We start from the raw sequence: 17,862 nt of genomic DNA, 5'->3' as shown, positions 1-17,862 counted from the left end.
AGTATGCAGATTGTTAAGAAAGAAATAAAAGTGTTGTATTTGTAAATTACAGTATTCCCTCACTTATTGTGGGTATTAACGTTCTAGACCCCCTCTGCGACGTAGGAACCTTACATTTATTCTATACTCTTAAACCTACCTAACTTTAACAAAAATAAATATACAGTACTGCAAAATCCCGCAATATAGCGAAAAACCCACAATAAATAATTAAATATGATGTTTTTTAAAAATCCTGCGATACAGTGAGGCTGCGATAAGTGAACCGTGATATAGAGAGGGACTACTGTAATCCTGTTTGCTTTATCATAAAGCATATTTGGTCATAATTTAAACTTCATGGTTCAAAGTCGAGTTGTATTTTAAAAATTACAGTTGCATACTCCAAGGCTATGGAAAAGGTATAGGACTACATCCATATTAAAAGATAGCTATATTCAGATAATTTTCTGCTATTCTGTTGCTTTTTTCTGCTTTTATTTGTCTTTTTTTGTACACAGTTGATTAGGTAGAGACTTTGGGTGATTCCACTTCTGTGAAATGAAGTGCATAGACTTGGTGACAGCTATATAAAATTATGATTACGTTTCAGTGAGTCAACAGCCTTTAGAGTTTATAGACAACATAAAGTTTTGGGTTTTTTATGTCAAACTTATATTTAGTTGTAGACCTGAGATTTTTCAATATTTTTTAATCCCTCTTTTCAAACACAACTCCACCACTTACCTTTTCCCCAAGGACGGGGAGGAAAGCAGAAACTTAATAGTTCTTCGTCAGAAAAATCCTCTGTTGACTGCAATATACAGGAGAGGGCATTAGAATAAAAGGCAACTTTGATGGGGAAAACAAGGTGTGCTTATTATGAGTGGAAAATAAGGAGTGGAATTTTTGTTCACAGAAATTGTATATGAATCCCTGTGCTGAGATATAATGTCTTGTGATAGTAATGATAATAATAATACCACCTATTTTTCCTCTCTTAGGACTACAGAGACATCATTGACACTCCAATGGATTTTGCTACCGTTAGAGAAACTTTAGAGGCTGGGAATTATGAGTCACCAATGGAGTTATGTAAAGATGTCAGACTTATTTTTAGTAATTCTAAAGCATATACTCCGAGCAAAAGATCAAGGGTATATAATTAAATTGTAATCTTTTATGTTTAAATTGAATGAATTTATTAGAAAAAGTTTTATGCCTTTATTTAAAATTTAGAGTAAAAGTTTCAATGTTCTTAATAGTATCCTAGTGGAAAAAAGAATGACTTCTTTGTACTTTGTTCCTTCTATGAACTAACAGTGATGTCACTAATGTTTAGGGGTAGTTACTTTTCTTGAAGTAGTATGGTTTAATAGATAACCATATATATACATATATTGTCCTGATATATATTAGGGCTATGTGGGCTTAACTTTTGGAGCTATTCTGTGTTAATAGAATGGACAGTTTTTGCAAACGATTCATTAAAATGAGTAAAACTTTAATTTACCTGTGTTTGGCCAGACAAGACATCACAAACGGGTGATATGTGTAAATGAAATGAGAAAAAATAGCTAGTTCTAGGTAAAACAGGGATAGCTTCAAATCCTTAGGGATAGTTTCATTATGACAGAGTTTACAGAAATATTGTTTATATCAGCCATCTCTCTTCATAGTACAGTTTTTCTTTAACAATCTCAGAGATTGGAAGATTCCCAGTCTAATAATTGTAGAGATGCTCCAGTTTTACTGTTCATCAGAAGAGATTGGGGAAAAAGCAAAGTTTAAATTTTTAAGAACTTTTGGCTAGATAAATATTTAAATTATATGTTAATATTTACTGACCAGACATTTTCTTTTGAGAAATGTTTGACTGGATTTTTTTTCTTACCATAGATATACAGCATGAGTTTGCGCCTGTCTGCTTTCTTTGAAGAACACATCAGTTCAGTTTTATCAGATTATAAATCTGCTCTACGGTTTCATAAAAGAAACACAATAACCAAAAGGAGGAAGAAAAGAAACAGGAGCAGCTCTGTTTCCAGTAGTGTTGCATCAAGGTATCTGATTTATTTTAAACAGCATCAGCTGATCTGTAACTTTGTTATCTAAATGATAGAACTCGATGTTTTTTAATATTTTACTATTCCCTATATTGCAGAATGATATATTTGACATGCAAGTTCCTATGATGTGGAGGATTTTTAATCTTTTAACTAAAGCTATACTAGTGTAAGTGCTTAAATTCAAACTGCTAAATCTATACAGTAAAACAGCATTTTTAGGATAGTGATGGCATCATGCTTTCTGTCATATATAACTAGCATTTACAGCGATCCTTCACTAAATATTCCATATGAAATCCACTACAAATCTCATATTTTAACATATTTCATTATAGTGCAAATATTGAATCCAGTAGTATTTATAAACCTGTGTTTTATTCATCCACATAGAGCTATCAGAATAATAATGATACTATTTTATTTACAGCCCTGAAAGGAAGAAAAGGATTGTAAAACCCCAGCTAAAGTCAGATATCTCTACCTCTGCATTCTCTACACCTACACGATTAATAACAGCAAGGCACAATGCTGCTCAGATAAATGGTAAAACTGAATCCAGTTCTGTAGTTCGAACCAGAAGCAACCGGGTGGTTGTAGATACAGTTACCACTGAGCAACCTTCTACTTCTTCAGAAGCAAAGACTTTTATTTCGAAAACTAACACATCTGCGATGCTGGGGAAAACAAGTAAGAATCAGTTACAGTTTCTAAATTGAAGTATATATCATTATATATACTTTAAATTTTTTAAATTGATGCTTTTACTTCGCTAAATGAATTATATGGGATGTTAGTAAACTCTAGCAGTGTTGGTTTTTCTTTATTGTTTTTGTTCTTTTTAGTAAGAAAAAGAAAATTGAGGTTAAGGAGTGTCAGTGTAGAATAATGCTTAGAAATGGCAACTCTGACCCAAATTGCCTAAAATTAAACCCTTCTATCCAGACTTCCTAGCACTTTACCATGACTTGCCCTCATAATCTTGAAGTTACTGGGGAGCTTCTAAAGGTCTAAAATTAAGAGTTTATTTGTTTATGCCTTTTTCCTGCTTTGAGTAGATTTCCTAAAGGAACTTTAAGAATTCCCCAGGTTTTGTCCTCTTGGCTAATTTAAGCAATTCAGGTTGCAAATAATCCCAACCTTCTTGCTTGTTTTTAAGTTAAATAACTCTTAGCTTTTCTTTTCTTTTTTCTTTTTTTCTTTTTTTCCATGTCTGTGTGTGTTGTAGTCCTAGAGAATTCTGTGAAACATTCCAAAACGTTGAATAGTCTTTCAAGTCCTGGTCAATCCAGTTTTAGTCATGACACTAGGAATAATTCTGCAAAAGAAAATTTGGAAAAGGAAAAGCCAGTCAAACGTAAAGTGAAATCATCTGTACTCTCAAAGACATCCACTCTTTCAAGGTCATCAGTTGTCATTGAACAAGGTAAGATGTTGTTTGTATCTTTCAAGATACAGTAAATCTTTCTTTAAAATGATGCTTTTTTTGGAGTTAGCACTTAAATTAACTTTTTAGGTTGCTCATTTAAACTTAGTGAGATATCTTTTGATTTTCAGCTTTGTGCCAAAAGCAAACTATTATTGTTTTAAAGGCCAAGAAAAACTATGGAAATGAAAACAAATTAGTTTTTAACTTCATAATGACAAAACCTAAAAAAGTATTTCCAGGAAGTTTAAAATAAATTGGATTTAGTTAACCCATATAGCAGTCTCCACTTTTTTAGAAAAATTAGTTGTCATCACATCACAAAATTCAACACATCAGCTTTTACTAAATAATAATTCATCAGGGTTGTCTACAGCCAGACCCTCTATTCTAGTATACCACTTTTAGCCTTTTACAGTTATTCTTCCAAGTTATTTCATCTGCAGATTTTTGTTGTAAAGGCATTATGTTTGAAGGATGAAGGTAAATTATATAAATACACCCTATGGTATGTTAAAACTACTATGTCTTATTGTCAACAGACACCTCAACAATAAACATTTTGTATCATGACTTCCAATTGTATCTAAATCGTTTCATCTTCCATGTTCTTCCCAGAAACCTCTCAGAGTTTAATTTTTAATTGAAATGCTCTCATTTTGATTAATGGCATTGGGATCTGTCCACTGACATAAGCTTAAAATCAGGGAATCATCCTACCCTTCTCTTCAGCATCCAGATCTACCTTGACAGTCACTAGTTTCTGTTGTTTCTGCCTCCTAACATCTCTAAAGCCTCTTCTCTCCTCCATTCTCACTCCCATGGCCTGAATTCCTGCTTACAGAATTTCTTACCTGGACTGTTGTCTTAATTCTTGATTCTTCCTTATCCATTCCATCTTCCACATTGCAGCCAAAGTAATCTTTCTGATCATTTTTCTCTAGCATGGAGTACACAGACACACCCACACTTAAAAAACCCTTCACTGCTTTCCAATCATATGTGGAATTTTTAACTCTTACTTTGAAATGTCATCTTGTTAAGGAAGCCTTCTCCTGGGTTTTTTAACAAAATCAGGCACTTTGTGTTCCCAGGGCACCCTGTTCATTGCCTTTTGTGGCAGATAAACTGTTGATAGAATTATTTTTTTACATGTGTCTATCTACAGTAGTATCTGAATTTCTGTGTCTGATTATTCAATTCAGTACATTAGCAAATGACTTTGTATATGAGTGTTTTACATTTTCTTCCTTTCTGAACTGAATTAAAAGTTTTAAATAGTATATTGGCCTTACTTTTATAACTACTGAATCCTAGTGAAATCATATGTGTATAGTGAATTGGAACTGGCATTACAATAGGAGAGGTTCAATAGCCAATTTCATTTGTGATTTTTGAGTATTACAAATACATAAAGAGTACCAGTGCAGTATAGAAATACAATTAGCTATTAAGTAACTCATTAATGATGACTTATTACATAAATACTGACACCTGAATTAACTACTGGAATCAAGAGCAGTGCTGTCCAGTAAAAAATAAGCCAGATGTGTAATTTAAAATTTCCTAGTAGCTACCTCTAGTTACAACAAACAGATAAAATTACCCATTTTAATAATATATTTCATTTATTATATCCAAAATATTTCACTTCAGCATGTAATCAATATGTCAAATTGTATACTGCTTCTATTTTCAAATTTAAATTTAATTAAAGTTCGGTTTCTCAGTTGCATAGGTCATTCCAGGTGCTCAGTAGCTGTGTGGTTAGTGACTACCAGGACCGCACAGGTTCCAGATCAGTTGTTTTTTCAAGCTCTTGAATTTCTTTTTAAGAGAGCTGCATTAGTCCTTTAACTTTTTTAGGTTATATATTGCTTTATGAAGTTTATGAAAATGCACATAGGCATATCCACACAGAATTTGGACCATTTCAAAGAGTTCCTGGAGTTCTTGAATCCAGTCTATGACAGGTACATGGACTGGATATGTAGAACCCTTGTCAGTAGTCCTAATGGAAAACAAATAAAAAGATACAGAGAATTCTCAAGCAGACTTAGTGTAATTGTTAGAAAATGCTTAACTATTTTATGTACATGTGCACACTTCTCCCCTGCCCTCCTCCCGCCTCATCATTATAGAAAACCACCATTCTAAAGAAAATCATTTGTACTTCGGGGTCAGGAAATGAGGGCTTTGCCTTCTCTACTGCTGGCTCTGACATTTTGTGAGTCTCTTGATTTTTTTTTTTCTTGATGTTTATCAAATACAACTCCTACCTATGACAAAAAACCATTATGAAGAAGCATTCTCTTTAAAAGCAGTTTCCATCTCTATGGATTTCCTTTAAAATATTGCATTGCAGATCACGTACCACCACCAAACAAAAATCTTCAGAAATTTGGAAGAAAAAAGTTAATGGTAGTGCATGTATGTCATCTTTTTTTTCTTCATCTGAAGGGTAATAGGGACTTTTTTTTTTTTAAACCACAGAAAGGTAGCATCATGATCTCTACATATTTAGAACTTGATCTCTCAAATTTTCTTTTATTTATTTTTTTATAAAGCATGATCGCTTTTACTATGGAGATCGTTACAGTGGGATTTTAATCATGATAATGGTGGCACACATACAGGCATACCTTGGAGGTAGTGCAGTTTCAGTTCTAAACTACCACAGTACAGCTAATATGGCACTAAAGCAAGTCAAATCTTTTGGCTTTCTAATGCATATAAGTTATGTTTACACTATACTATAGTCTATTAAGTGTGTAGTGGCAGTATGTCTAAAGAAAATAATGTACATACCTTAATTGAAAAGTACTTTATTGCTAAAAAATACTAACCATCATCTGAGCCTGTAGGAATAATGGCACTGATAGACTTGCTTGACACAGGGTTGCCAAGACCTTCAATTTGTTCTTACAAAAAATGTTCTATCTGTGAAGTGCAGTGAAGTGAGGAACAATAAAATTAGGTGTGCCTGTAAATAATATCATTAAACTGTTAGCCTTTTGTTGTTTTTAAAAATTATTAGTAGTGGAGGAAAAAAGAGAATTGTGTCATTATGTATAAGTAGCAAAGGCCCTACTGATTAGTTTGAGGGTTAAATAAGAAAGCAATCCCATATATTAAGTGTGATGTTGTTCCCTTTTAACAGATTGTAAGAACAACGCTCTTGTACCAGGAAGCATTCAAGTAAATGGCCATGGAGGGCAGCCATCTAAACTTGCGAAGAGGGGACCTGGAAGGAAACCTAAGGTAGAAGTTAATACCAGTAGTGGTGAACTTATACACAAGAAAAGGGGTAGAAAGCCCAAAAAGCTACAGTATGCAAAGCCAGAAACTGCAGAGCAAAATAATGTGCATTCTATCAGAGATGAAGTAGTTCCTTCTTCAACATGCAATTTTCTTTCTGAAACTAATACTGTACAGGAAGATTTGTTACAGAAAAAGAGTCGTGGAGGCCGAAAACCCAAAAGGAAGATGACACAAAAACTAGAGTCAGATCTCATAGTTCCTTCAAGTGTTAAAATGCTAAGGAGAAGTAACCGAAAAAAGACAGATGATCCTATGGATAAGGAAGAAGAGTTTGAGGAACTTAAAGGCTCTGAACCCCACATGAGAACTAGAAACCAAGGGCGAAGGACAGCTTTCTATAATGAGGATGACTCTGAAGAGGAGCAAAGGCAGCTGTTGTTTGAAGACACCTCTTTGACTTTTGGAACTTCAAGCAGAGGACGAGTCAGAAAGTTGACTGAAAAAGCAAAAGCTAATTTAATTGGTTGGTAACTTGTACCAAAATATTTTACTTCAAAATCACAAAGCAGGTACAGTTAAGGAATACGTAGAACTAAGGCTCTGCTTCCTTGCTGCTGTGGTGGATTAGGGAATGTTATGGTTTGATTTGCAAAAAAAAGTTAACAAGCTTATAAGACACTTCACTTCTTTGAATGAATATATATAAATATATACATATATATTTTAAATGTTTGCTATTTATTACCCTTAGATAGATTATGCATTTCAATACTCATTTCAGTCACTGTTGGGGGAAAAAAAAGAATTGAGGACCTATAATGGATTCCCAGTTTATTTCTGGAAGAGACAGTTCTGCTACATTTTTAAGGAGCATAATATTCCTAGTGATAGAGCATTTCATGTTAAAATGAATTATTTTTGACCAAGCCAGGTACATTTCTATTGATACAGAAGTTGTGCCCCCTAGGAAGACATGTTACCAGAGCCGACAGTAAATTAAGAAATGTGTTTCCTCTAAATTCCCACAATTTGATACTCTAAAGACTTTAATTTTAATTATACAGTGTTCATTAAAGAATCTAGAGGCAGCTTTTGCTGTATTCCATATCTGCCAAAAGTAAGAGAAAATGTACTGATGAAAAGGAAACATATCCACATTGGAAAACATTTGACTGTCTAATTTTTCAGACCTTGATTCTTATATCAATCACTCGATCTCTGTTTATTGTGCCAAAGACTGAGAATCAGTGCAGTGGGAAGCCTGTTTTTGACTGTCAGGACAGCATACACTTTCCGCTATTGGAAAGGCTATATATTATTCTAAAGAGCAAGTTATTAAAGAGTTATGCTGAGACGTATCTTTTTTTGGTACTAATATTAGAAAATAATGCACTGGCGGGTCCTTTGACAGAGATGTTTTAGAGAAAGTGTTTAAGTGGTTAAAGGATTCAAGGAAAATACAGGAAAAAGGTATGGGATTTGATGTTTACTTATTGATCTGGATTAATGTCATTTCTAAACTTTAGACATATCTAATAGGCTAAAATGATTTAAAAAGAAATGTCTGTGTGTGTATGTGTATATATTGATAAATGGGTATAATTAAATATATATACAAACACATACTTATATACTATTACCCAGGTATAATTCTTTTCTTCAGGATTTTTTTAGATAGTGGTAGAATAAAAATAATTTTTAAATGTCATACTTTATAGTTTAATTTTAAGGGGAAGATTGGTTATTTTCAATTATTAAAGGTTAAAATAGGCCAAATCACTTTTTATGCAATCATGTTTTATACAGTGGTCTCATTGCACATTGTGTTTTTTCTGCACTTTTTACGGTATCCTTATCATGCTGGTATGTCAATATACACCCTAAAGAAAAGTTCCATTAAATGATTGTGCCTTGTATTCTCTTATTTTTTGCATCACTAGTAAAATTAAGTTGTCTATTGTAAATGATAATTATATGACTTAGGAGAATGTATTGCTATATGTACTGCTATGGAAAAGGAAAGCAGTTATTTATTTGTTTATGGTACAGTTACTTATTTTATACCTTAAAAACCAACATAAATACCATTTCTATTGTTTAAAAATTATTGTCCATGTTTTAAAAAATGTAGTATGTTCTGAGGACTGGTATGGTACAAAAATGTAACCAAAATTTTCAGATACTACATTAAAAAAAAAAAAAAGGATGAGAAAATACGTATCATCATGACCCTACTGTGGAAAAATAAAGACTTTAATTGAACCTTGGCAAAATACATAACATAATTATTTCATATTTCTGGTAGGGATAAATGTTAACTGTCATTTAATTGTTTTGAAGAAGAATGGAAAGCAGTGCATTTGGGCTTTTTAAATTGTTTGTAACTAAATTTGTACAGAAATCCTGTGAAATTAAGTAAACCATTTTCCAGATCTTAACTGGATTGCTGTGATTTTGCAGTTGAAAAATAATTTCAAATTTTTCAGGTTTTTGTATATTTATTTTTTTCTAACAAATATATTTACTATATAATTAAAATTTCAGTAGCTAAACTTCATAATGCAGAAATGGATGGCTTGGTTGTATAGTAAAGTGAATCTTTCAGTTACACCATTATTAAAAATAATAGTGTATATGTTTGAAATTTGTCATTAAAATAATTTGTTGCTTTTGAAGGCAAACTATTTGAAACATAATTTCCTGATGTTATCTGCATTGTGTTAGAAAAAATAGTAGACTATAAATCCATTTTTGTAAAAACGTGTGTACAGTTTTAAAGTGTGTACAGGACAAGGAAGCACGTACACAGTCTGAGGGTGGAACGTACCTCTGCTGCGGTGTACGGGTTAGTTCTCACTCCTGAGCGAGAAACGAGGATTCACCATTTTACTGCAGCAAGTAAATGTATTCCTCCTGTTCTAAAGACACTGTATATTTATGACCTTATTTGGACATTATTAGACACTGGTTTCTTAGTAAAGCGAAATGACTTGGGTGAGATTATTTGTAATTGAAACACTTAAAAATGTATTAGTAATGCCAGATATATTTAGATTTTATATTTTTATAATTTAGCTTCTATACATTGCAGAAGTTCAATTGAGACATTTAAGTCATCACCGTATTTTTGTTTTGTTTGACCACTTGGAAAATGCCTTCTTTGAGAAAGTGACTCCGTGTATGTACTGTTTATAGGTAAAAGGAAATGTTGGCAGTTGTCTTGGGTGAGCAATAAAAAAAACTCAAGTTAACTGAAAATTTCGGAAATATAAGCTGTCACATGCATGAAAATTGTAAATCAATTTATGTATTTTTAAGTACCTAACCCTAATATTCTCTCCCTTTATCCCAACATTCGTAAGTCCTGATCAAATCTTAAAAAAACTATTAAAAAATGTTGCAAATGAGCAGTTAAAACATTTAATCTAATTACAGTCTCACAATTAGACAATAGATATATACTTTCTTAAAATTTTATCTTTTGTGGTCTGCTATTATGGCGTTGGACTATTTTCTGCATATATTTATGTACTAAAGATTTGTTGGTCTTGTTTCCATTGTTTTTATTATAGCACAACTTAACAAATTTGAAGACTTAAAACTATCGTCCTCAAATTTAATCAGAATAACTATATAGAATATTTGTGAGTTTGGGTCACATCTGAGATGAACTTTGCTAAATTTAGTTTCACTTGGAAATGGACTATATAAGATACATTGATCATCCAAAAACAGTCTTCATGTGGCATGTATGTGTTAACATCTAGAACTGTCTCTTTATCTGCAGTGCAGTAGATTAGACTTTTTGACAAGTGTATTCAAAGAACATTTGTGCTTATGTGATATTAGCACCATTACATGTTTTAAAATATGATTTGTAATATAAATAATTCATTCAGTTAATATTGTTTACTTTAATTTTAGCATTCCATTTTATACATACCAACATAACTTACAGCTTTCTTTCAAATGTCAACTGGAAGCAATTTGATTTTCAGTTTTCTGTCTAATGAAAACAAATTATTTTAACTGTTTTTGTTCACCTGAAACTTACTTTTGAATAGACTGAAAGGACCAAGATACTTGAGTATTTAAAAGGCTGTGTGTTCCTTATATGCAGGAAATATATAATTTAAAAAGTAATAGGGGGAGTACTTCTATGTTCTGAATTACTCCCATACGTAGAAAGTAGTTTTTATTTTTCATAATAGGTTGAGAAATGGTTTAGTTATATTTAGGTGAGAATTTATTTTCCTATTAAAATTGGAAAAATAGACCTTTTTCTTTCTTTTCTCCTTGCATTTATCCTCAGTTTCAAGTGATATGAACTATTACATTTACTAAGAAACTATTTTTGTTTTTAATTAGACTGAGCTAATCACTCCAAATGAAAGTCATTTTGTACTAAGTGCAGTAGCCGAGAAGTGGTCAAACTGAATCAGAAGCCTGTAAGTACCACTTTCGACACTCCAGAGATAAATCTTGTACACGATGCAGTAAAAAATTAGAAAATATTATGAGCTATAAATACATATTTTTAGTTTTGATAGCTCTGTTTTGAAATACTTTTTAATGCAGATAAAATCATCAGGAAATTTAACCAACCTTATATGGCACAAACCAAATACATATAGTGGGTGGCTATGAGTTTCTTCATTTAAGGAACTAAAAGAGTAGGTTTGAGATGATATATAGTACACATATGGTGCAGATGCACATGTATGCACATTACTTTTAAGATTGTGTGTGTTGATTAATCACATTGGTAAACTAAATTGAGACAAAATATAAAGTTACATTTTTGGACCATATTAAAACTGCAAGACATGGGGTCTTATTAAGGATTTTTTAGGAAACTTAAATCCTGTCACACAATATTTAGACATGTAGAATGTAGTTCAATTTTTAAAAAAGTAACTGACCTATAGAGGGTTAAAGTTGAAACTGACACATTTTCAAATTAAAATTATGCTTATTTTGTACAGAAAATGTTAAACACAAGCAAATTTGTTGTATGTAATAAGTAACAGAGTTTAAAGACAAATTAATTATTTAGCTCTATTGAGGTTTTGTTTTTTTCTTCCAGAAATCTGGAGTATCATGTTTATAAAAGGCAGTCTCACACCACAATAGCAGTGCCCTTTCTTTCTGTACATATTGATTGGACCTTTCTTTACTGTTATGTGGACACTTTCTATGTTAGTTTTGATGCATAATTCTTTGAATCCTTTTATACTAGAATGTATGTGTAAGAATTCCTGTCCCTGCAATGTAGTAACTACAAACTTATTTTTAAATAAATAGAAAACTTGTTTTTCTAAACTATTTGGTAGAGCCTCGTGATTTCTTTATTATTTGCTCTTTTTTTTTTTTTTCCTTTCTTTTTTTGGTAACACATGAAAGCACTCGGTACATAATTTCAACAGGCACTATACCAAAGAAGCTATTATGTAAATGTTATTGGTACATTAAGAGTTCCCAATGCTCTTATTTAGCAAACTGTTAAAATTACTAGCCAGTCAGAGGATTGTGGGTATGTTAATATTTAATTCCAACAAAATTGAAGGTTAAAAGTAACTAATTTGGCTTTTAGAGTGTACATTTAATGAAATAATTTTATTGATTGGTTACTAGGTGCAGATTACTGGGTAATAAATACTTAGATATTCAGGTATTTCTGTAAGATATATTTAAAAGGAACAGTTCACATAAGTATTTTCTCAAGTGTGAAATGAAATTTAAGGCAAAAAAAATTCAGTGGAGGAATGATAGAAAAGTTTTCTTTATTAAGCGGTTAGACAAAATGAGATTTATAAAGCTATTCCTGTTTTCCTAGCAATTTGTTCAGATTGGCATACGTTTTTCTTGACTTTCTGTCGTCGTCGTCGTCGGCAGCCGTCCGTCTCGAGAGACGATGGTGTAGCTTCCTCAGAGTCTATCTGCACCGCCGAAAATGGTTGTGCAGTCTGACTCGGGAGTGACATGGTATCTGTCTCCTCCCGTGTTGAATCAAGTGCGATGACGCTGAAGCTACAGAGCCTGGGCAGGGTAATATGGAGGGTCTGCTGTTGCCCATGCAGCAGACCCCCCCTCTCTTCGCAGCTGAAGGGTCCAAGGGAAAGACGGAGTCAATACAGCTTGGCTTCAGGTGCGCCGCAGGAGTTGCCGGTGTTGACTACAACGTCAAACCGCCTTAGGGACTCCGGCTCCGGATTTTCTGTCGGGGTTTACTCCCTTAGCCTTTCCCCTGAAGAGGTATGCCGCAAGGCAGCGGAGGTTTTTTGGAGTCAGAGTTTTCCTTCTCTGATTCAATGAGGTACCTTTCTGCTTAAATAGCTAGCTAGCCATGTTGGCAGCACAGTGCAATGGAATGAAATGGGCTTGGAATTGAGTTCTTTCTTTGAGCTTCACTTCCCTCATCTGTACAGTAAAAAATGTTGATTAGATAATCTGCAGGGTCCAATTCAATTTGAATAGCCTATGATTAGTTCTTATTTGTTTATTGTCCTCTGTACGCATGGCTCAATCTTAGCTTTTCTATTTAGTCTCTAAAGAAAATATGCCATTTAAGGTATAGCTTCCAGGCAAACTGTCTTGGCTGTGACCTGATTTGTATAAGTGGGTGACTTTCTGAATCCTTAGAAAAAAAGTTTCGACTGTTGTTGGCAACAGACTATAAATTTTGAGTTGCATTGAAATATTTGTTTACTACTAATAAAAAGTACTAAAGTTTGTGGTTTTCCAGGGACTCTCTGGGAAATGTAATCAATAAGAAGTTAAGACCAAAGAGGATGTATGTATTTATAATTTAATATTATGTTCAGATTGCTGGAGGAGTTATGCCACCAAAAATGGTGCAATAGGGAGTTTCAAAACTCCAGCCCTTCACTAAACTGGCAAAATCTGTCAGAATCAACTTCGTCAGAATTCTGTAATCACATGAAAAACTAGGAGGGGAATGTGTAACCAAGAAAGAAGGTACTGAATTTCAAAAAGAAAATTATGGCCTTTTAGCTTACCCACCATTCCCTCCTTTTATGACGATGCCGCAGGGTCCTTGAGGATGCCAGCTTGCATTCCTGATACCAGAGTAGGGAACCATATGGACCTTGTTCTAAAAGAACTGTAGCTTTGACCAGTCTAGTGACTTCCTGAAGGGTCTCCTCTGGGGCTAGCCTTTGTTTCACCTGCCTCCAAACTTTGTCAGTTCTGAAGTGGTCTTCTGGGTGGGGTTTGCCAAAGCATTTAAAGGCAAATAGACTAGCCACAGCTGCCTGAAGCAAGGAGAACAGATAGGGCCAGCAGCAGACAGACGGAAAAGCTTGGAAGAGAGAAATTACATGGGAGAGTTAAGAGTTTCGATGCCTGTCTACCAATACATTTTATTTTGGAAAAATGAAAGTATTGCATAGGTAAGTTTAATGTGCTGGATTTTATGATACCAAAACTCAGATGGCTTATCTTTAAGACTCATTTACATAAAGACTTTAAAAGAAGTTGCCCTCTGTGTTAACCTTGGAAAGGTTATTTCTTGTCAGTTGAAAGTGACACTTTTCCTTCAGTTTTGAGAAAAATTTTCAATGTTCCCTTACAAATTGTTAATATTACCGGGAGTTAGCTAGTAAGTGTATTAGTTTGTTGATCCCTATTTAAAACAAGTATTTCCTTCAATTTAGGGGAATGTTTAAAATGGTCTATATTAAAAATGACATTTTATTTTTAAAGCATTTCATAGGACTCAAGCATTTTGGCTTAGTACTGTATTTAGTTAGCCGAAAAGTTCTTTTGTTTTTTTCCATAAGATGGCTCTCTTAGTTGTCTTTAACTTCATTCAAAACAATTTTGTTAGATTGTTTTGTGATAGTTGTCATATCAGCATGCATTTTTAAAAAGCTTAGTCAAAATTGAATTTTTGTGTAGCCACTTTAATATTAAAGATGGAAGAAAATACCCTACATTTTTGGCATATTATGCTTTATTATTTCCAGAAAGGTAAAAACATAACTGAAACACAAAAAAAGATTTGCATAGTGTATGGAGAAGGTGCTGTGACTGAACATGTCAAAAGTGGTTTGTGAAGTTTTGTGCTGGAGATTTCTCGCTGGACTTTGCTCATGGGTAGAGCAGTTGAAGTTGATAGTGATCAAATCGAGACATTAATTGAGAAGAATCAATGTTATAACACGTGGAAGATAGCCAACGTACTAAAAATACCCAAATTAATAAAGTTATTGGTGAAAATGAAAAATGTGTCTTAACAGAAAAAGCTACATGAACTTTTTGGCCAACCCAGTATATATTACACTTACAAATATAGATTCTTATTTTGTCCTCTTGTGGTTACTGAGAAGCAGCTAGAAAGTGTCAAAAGAAAAATATATCACCTTCTAACTTCCTATTTGCTTCCTATTTTACTATTTTATCTAATATCAGTATTTTTCCAAGAAATCTAAGAAATGCCTTTTTTTTTTCTTTAATAGATAGTTGAACTATTACTGGAGGAAAACAGTAGGAGTTTCATTTTGAATGTGTCAGTTTACATCACTTGTCTAAACTTTTTTCCTAGACTTATTAAAGCATAATTGATAAATAAATTGTATACATTTAAGGTATATAACATGGTTTGACATCTGCATTGTGAAATGATTATCAAATTCATGCAGCCATCACTTCATGTACTTTTTTTTTTTTTTACTTTTTTATGTGATAAGAACACTTAAGATCTCTCCTACTAAGTTCCAAGTACACAATATGGTATTATTAAATATAATCACTATGCCATACATTAGCACCCCAGAACTTATTTCATAAATTAAAGTTTATACCCTTTAACCAACTTTTCCCCATTCTCCTCCTCCCCACTAGACCTTGGAAACCACTGCTCTACTGTGTGGTTCTATGAGTTTAACTTTGTTAGATTCCATATATGTATAAGTGAGACCATACAGTATTTGTCTTTCTCTGCCTGATTTATTTCACTTAATCTAATGTCCTCCAGATTCATCTATGTTGTCCCAAAAAGTAGGGCTTCTTTTTTTAATGGCTAAATAATATTCCATTGTACCACTTTTTAAAATTTATTCATCCTCCGATGGACACTTAGGTTGTTCCTGTGCCTTGGCTATTGTGAATAATGCTGCAGTGAATATGGCAGTGCAGATACCTCTTTGAGATGTTATATCATTTCCCTTGGATATATACCTGGTAGTGAGGATGAATTATATGATAGTTCCATTTTTAATTTTAAGAGACTTCCATACTGCTAAACTCCACTTTTAAAGTGAAATTATACCCTCAATAATAACATTTGTGACATCAAATATGATTTCAGTCCATTTTATACCACTTGTATAATGTGCTTCTATTACTTGTATACAGGTGCTTTTAGATGCCTTGTGAATTATAAACACTCAAGTTTTTGTGAAGTTGAATATACTGTAAACTTGGATGTCATATTTTTCTTTTAACAAAATGGGGCCTGAGTGCTATCTAATGTTTTCTAAATTTGGGGGGCATACTCTTTTTTATACAACAGTAATTTTGTAATATTTCCATGCCTTGGGATTGGGGTCGCGGCAAGAGATGAAGCTCTGAAAGGAGTAGATTCCGTCTAGGGCTGGGAGAGTCTCCGAAGCACCGAGTCCAAGAAGGTGAGACTCAGACCCCTGCCGGGTGTCTTAGTGGAGTCCGCGCCGTGCGCGTGGGACTGTGAGGTGGCGGAGGCGGGGAGAGATAGGACCCGCCGCGACTGTGCGTGATTCTCGTCTCTGCTGTTCCCGCAGCCACCGTCTGCGATCCACCTTGAGGTTAGGAGCCGGCTTGGGGACCTGACCGCACAGATGGAGCGAGGGGCGCCCCGGTGGTGGCCTGCACTTGCACTGGGCCAGTCCAGGGACCTCTGCACCCACCCTCCACCCCTGGAGAGGCTCCGCCTTCCGCGCCCAGTGCGCTACGTCCTCCCAGGCTCGGTCCCAGCCCGCCCGAATTCCGCCGTCAGCAGGAGGCAGGTTCGGGTCGCTGCATGACTCGAAACCCCGGGACAGCAGAGGCCCAGCGAGGGAACCTCACTACCCAGACTTCTTGACAGGTAACGGGAATGAAGAACAACCAGGGCGAGGGCAACGCCTTCTCCCTCTCCTTAATGTTATTTTAGATATTTTGGGCTGAGGAAGAAGGCGGCCACGTGTGTAATAGATTGCTGCTTTGGGGGCGGGGCGGGGAGGACGAGTGTTTACTCATTAAGGTTAGTTTTGTTTTGGTGTTTGTTTTGTCAGCTGCATCTTTATCTCTCTTTTGGCTGAAGTCATGTTTCCTCTCTTACTAACCATTCTTCAGTTTCTTTTGGTATTTTTGTAGCTCTTACTCAATTTAGGGTTACATGTGTATATTTATATTTATTCAGTTACTATTGACTCTACCAGAAATAGATTTTTCTCTCAAGTGTTATCACCAAGCTAACTTCTTTCCATGAATAATTTACTCCACTGATTCTGTTCTGATGCTGATTCCTAAACTAAGTTCTGGGAATTGTATTCGTCTTGAATATTCCATAACGCCCAGGACTTTGGTGGGCACATGGTAGACTTCTAGTATGTTCTTGATAATTATCACTTTTTAATGCAGTATCCTCTTCTCATTCCTTTTGTGACCAGATCAGACCCCCACTGCCCACCCAGCCAAGCATGCACTCATAGACCTTGCACTGCTGTCCAAACAGCAACTCCAGTTTCTCTCCATTATAGTCCAGCAAACCTCTTCTCCCCTCAATCTCCTAAATTTCATCCTTATTATAGCTCATAAAGGTCAAGGCTAGGACATCTGGCTTCAGCTTGCATTTCAGACTCTGCATGTCCATCCTTTTTAACCCACTCAAGTCGTCATTCATTCCTGTGTTATCAAAAACAGAATACTTTAATGGAAGGATGCCATTTTAAACTATATATGGAAAAATAGCAGATAGAAATAGCATCAAACATCTAGTCAGTATTAAATTTCAAAGTGTTTCCTGCTCTGAATATTTTTGTTTAGTTTGAATCGCAATCCACACATTGTAATTGGTTAATATATTTTTTCCCTCCATATGTACTTCATCTCCGCCTCTGTGCCACTTTTCATTGTTACTGGAATAAA

General features: G+C 34.3%; 2 protein-coding genes and 1 long non-coding RNA gene across 3 annotated transcripts in view; 2 read left to right on the top strand and 1 right to left on the bottom strand.

Annotated features, from left to right (window-relative positions):
• PHIP (PHIP subunit of CUL4-Ring ligase complex) overlaps nt 1-12,057 on the top strand; it is a 135,957-nt gene extending 123,900 nt beyond the window's left edge. Inside the window, exons 36-40 of the mRNA XM_090282685.1 lie at nt 984-1,136; nt 1,879-2,042; nt 2,476-2,735; nt 3,274-3,471; nt 6,632-12,057. Of these exons, the coding sequence (XP_090138811.1) occupies nt 984-1,136; nt 1,879-2,042; nt 2,476-2,735; nt 3,274-3,471; nt 6,632-7,263 (1,407 nt within the window). The 3' untranslated portion in view covers nt 7,264-12,057. The remainder of the gene's footprint in view (nt 1-983; nt 1,137-1,878; nt 2,043-2,475; nt 2,736-3,273; nt 3,472-6,631) is intronic.
• A 4,481-nt stretch (nt 12,058-16,538) lies between these two features.
• The window catches only part of LOC150007356 (uncharacterized), a 141,009-nt gene continuing 139,685 nt past the window's right edge, over nt 16,539-17,862 (top strand). The window contains exon 1 of the long non-coding RNA XR_016511811.1: nt 16,539-16,819. This is a non-coding gene — a long non-coding RNA (uncharacterized LOC150007356). The remainder of the gene's footprint in view (nt 16,820-17,862) is intronic.
• IRAK1BP1 (interleukin 1 receptor associated kinase 1 binding protein 1) overlaps nt 17,420-17,862 on the bottom strand; it is a 37,969-nt gene continuing 37,526 nt past the window's right edge. Inside the window, exon 6 of the transcript XR_016511809.1 lies at nt 17,420-17,619. The gene's annotated coding sequence lies outside the window, so the exon portion shown is untranslated. The remainder of the gene's footprint in view (nt 17,620-17,862) is intronic.

Source organism: Furipterus horrens, unplaced genomic scaffold (assembly GCF_987537825.1).
Source record: "Furipterus horrens unplaced genomic scaffold, mFurHor1.1.pri manual_scaffold_6, whole genome shotgun sequence".
Taxonomy (NCBI): Eukaryota; Metazoa; Chordata; class Mammalia; order Chiroptera; family Furipteridae; genus Furipterus; species Furipterus horrens.
Note: the sequence above shows the minus strand (reverse complement) of the source record. Positions and strands in the feature narration are given on the sequence as shown.